The sequence below is a fragment of the Myotis davidii genome, unplaced genomic scaffold (assembly GCF_000327345.1).
Source record: "Myotis davidii unplaced genomic scaffold, ASM32734v1 scaffold59, whole genome shotgun sequence".
Classification (NCBI taxonomy): Eukaryota; Metazoa; Chordata; class Mammalia; order Chiroptera; family Vespertilionidae; genus Myotis; species Myotis davidii.
In genome coordinates this window covers 1,340,955-1,344,737 of record NW_006293001.1, presented here as the reverse complement: position 1 = coordinate 1,344,737, position 3,783 = coordinate 1,340,955, and the positions used below count along the sequence as shown (strand labels likewise).

Below are 3,783 nucleotides of genomic sequence, written 5' to 3'. Positions count from 1 at the left end.
TTTCCTCATCTGTAAAAGAGGAAAAATAATACTTTCTTTTAAGGAATTATTCAGGAATTAAATGGAACGATGCATATAAAACATGCACCAATTCATAGCCTAGAGCCATGGGTCATTCGGTGATAACGCCGAACCAAGAAGACACAAAGCAGAAGTGAGGAAGTGATCTGAGTCCATTGCTTCTGTGGCTTTGCTTCCACACCAGCTTCTGGAGCCCCTGTGGGACTCAGGAAGCCCTCAGATAAAAAGCGCATCTTCAGTGAAGAGGAGACAGCAGCTCATGTTAGAAGTTGATACAGAGAAGATGGAAGAGTGGGAAAGGTGCTTTGGTTGAGAAGTTGTTCAACTTTAGTGAGCATCATGCTCACCTGAACCTGCAGGCCTGCGTGTGGCCCAGGCAGCTTTGATACCGGCGGCTTCAGGATCTCCTCTGAGCGACTCTGCCTTAACAGCCTTGGCCACATCCTTAGATACTCACAGGTGCCCCACCTTTTCTGTCTTCAGTTAAGAATGTGTCCCTCGCCTGGCCAGCGTGGTTCAGTGGATGTGTCGACCTATGAACCAGGAGGTCACCGTTCGATTCCCAGTCAGGGCACATGCCTGGATTTTGGGCTCAGTCCCCGGTGTGGGGCATGCTGGAGGGAGCTGATCAATGATTCTCTCTCATCATTGATGTTTCTATTTCTCTCTCCCTCTCCCTCCATCTCTGAAAGCTAGATAGGCCACAGCTCTCAGGGCTCTGAGGGCAGAGCCCATCCCCAGGAGTCTGTAGTCCCCTCTCCCTTTAAGACCAGAGATGCTCCGGACAGCTGCTGGGAGGCCTGGATAGAAAAGAAGCGAAGTGGGAAAAGAGGAGATGGAGCTTAAGAATTCCAAACAAATTGAAAAAGAAACCAAGTGAAGGGTCATCATCAGGGGTGTGTGGATGTGGGGAAAGCTTTGCTCATCTTTTTTTCTTACATCTGGAAAAACTTTTAAGGGTAAGAGCCACAATCATAAGGGGCCAGGCAAGAATGACAGTTGGGGAGTCTTCCTGGCAAGGATGTAGGTATGGCTTCCAACTTGGAGGTTCCAAGCCCTCGAGGTCTTGAGGATAGAAAAGGTGGAAGAGTGAACTTGTTATAGTAATAATAGCAACTCTCAGCATTGAGCCCTTACTAGTACCATATGCCAGGTATTATTCTAGATGTTTACATGTATTAATTCATTTAATGCCCTCAACAGCTATATAAATCAGGTATTGTTATTATTTCCATGTTATAGGTAATGAAATTGAGGCATAGAGAATTTAAGTAATTGGTAGGTTTTGCAGCAATTATGTACCAGCTCTGGTCCTGGAATTGGAAGCCCATGCTTTTAACTATTGTGCTATACTGCCTCCCACTGGCTGTGTGATCATAATAAATATTTGAATCCCCAAAATATATCAGCACTGTCCAATATAAATGTTAATGCAAACTACATATATAATTTTAAATTTCCTAGTAACCATATTAAAAAGTAAAAAAAAGGTTTAAATGAATTTTAATATTTTATTTAATCCACTATATCCAAAATATTGTCATTTCACAGTGTGATAATATACAAACTTAATGAGATTGTTTACACTTTTTTCAATACCAATTCTTCAAAATTAGTGTGCATTTTGCATTTATCACACAACCTAATTTGGAAAGTCACTTTTCTAGTGTTCAGTAGCCTTATGTGGCGGACCTACCAGACTGTCAGCATTAGAAACTCGGGTCCTTGGAATTAGGTGCTACACTGACCTGGATTTTCTATTGTGTAATACTTGCTTTGGTACTTGGGCCAAGATCTTGTCTCAAGAAATGAATAATTCCCAATGATTCTAAATTCTTAAAATAATCATCTCTGCTAGGTCATGCTTACTCCTCCTCTTTTTATTCCCTAGTGGAGAGCCCTCCTGAATCACATTCTGGCTGCAGGGTCTTAGTAAGGCTCATTTTGCTTTAAGCAAGAATATGCTATGCCCCACCCCAGACATTTTATAGTCAAAGATGTAGCCAATATATATTCTCATTGACAGGCACCTGCAGCTTTCTTTGCCAGCATGTTGCTAACCTATTAGAAGCAGCATGGTTCATTTGCTATGCTAGAAACAGCCTTTAGATCTTCACACTTTAGTTGCTATTTCATTAGCTCCTTTACTTATTTCTGCATAATCTCCTTACATGGTTTTTTGTGTGAGGCCAGGCATCACACTGCCAGGGGGTCATTAGTCCCGCTTAAATTCAGACCAGTTATAGATTCTTACCTTGAAAGTAGCGTGAGTAGTCTGGGTGTATAACTCTCCTTATTAAACACCGAAAAGCACTGAGTTAAAAGAAACTAAGCATGATTCATTTCCTCTTCAGATGCCATCGATTTGCCTCACTTCTTGCAGAGGGAGGCGGATATTTAATGATAATTTTTATATGGGGTTTTCCCCCCACTATGAAAGCCAGGGAGAGCTTATTTATGTTTCATTAAGGCTGTATCATCTCCCAGGCATATTGCAAAGATTATTAGTCATTCTGCTGTCAATAAGGGAAGGTACGGTATAATTGCAAAATTACATTAATATCATCAATAGTCAAAATAACACTTCATAGAATGTTCAAGTTAAAAGGACTATACAAAACTTCTAATTCTCCAAACTTCCCTGAAGATAACAATCACTCAGGATACTTTTAATAACAAAATAATCTTTGGCTGCATCCAAGACCAACTAAATCAGAATCTCAGGGGAGAGGTTGAGGAAGCTGTGGGTTTAATCAGCATGAGCACCTGGCTTAACCTTATTTCAGGGAAGGAAGGGACACTGAAGTCCCACACCTTTGTTTTACAGATGAGGGTTCTGGGGCTCAGAGAGATCAAAGGACTTGATGGGTTTAGATGGCTACTGTACTTCAGTTCAGATAGGAATTGAACCCACCTCTCCTGACCCCAGTCCAAGAACTTTTCAGGACATCAGGCATTAGAGTTAAAATAAAACTGAAAGCCGTGATTCTCTTCTGTCTATTAAAAAAAATTTTAAATAAGAAATCAGCAGCAGTAAGTAGGAAACTTTTCAATATAATTTTTAATATAATCTCTTTGTTTCAAAAAATAAAGAAAAGTAATTATGTGTGTGTGTATACACACACACTCATCCCATTTCTACTTTATTATATACCCAGAAGAGACTATGTTTAGTGATTAAACTATATCTTATTTATGGTCCTTTAAATATTCCATGTGCATTAATTTGCACTCTTTTGGATTCTAACTCTGAGTCAGCTTTTCTAGTGTATATCCATTTGCTTTGAATAGCCAAACTGCTACTTTATCTCCTGTTCCACTTTGAAGGAATGGGGCTATCCTTCAACAAGTAACTCATTTAAAAATATTTTTTCAGCAAAACAAAAGGTGTTACTATTTTCCCCTCTACTAGAGAAAAATATGGTTGGAAAACTTAATGACAAATGTTCATCAAAATGTTGATTGTACCATCTTCTTAATATAATTTTCTTTGTTCCCACAGACTGTGCAAAACCACCAAACATTCCCATGATCATGTTGGGGGTTTCACTGGCTATTCTTCTCATTGGGGTCGTCCTACTGTGCATTTGGAAGCTGCTTGTGTCATTTCATGATCGCAAAGAGGTTGCCAAATTCGAAGCAGAAAGGTCAAAGGCCAAGTGGCAAACGGTATGTGAACATGTAGGGGCTACTCCTTGTCTAGGGGAGAAAGTGGCTTTCAGAAGAAATGAGAAGTCAGCTTTCTTCTGCTCTAAAAGAGAG

The 3,783-nt window shown here is 40.1% G+C and overlaps 1 protein-coding gene across 1 annotated transcript in view; it reads left to right on the top strand.

Annotated features, from left to right (window-relative positions):
• The window catches only part of ITGB6 (integrin subunit beta 6), a 71,697-nt gene that overhangs the window by 60,398 nt on the left and 7,516 nt on the right, over window positions 1–3,783 (top strand). The window contains exon 14 of the mRNA XM_015565776.1: window positions 3,491–3,690. Coding sequence (XP_015421262.1) covers window positions 3,491–3,690 — 200 coding nt within the window. The remainder of the gene's footprint in view (window positions 1–3,490; window positions 3,691–3,783) is intronic.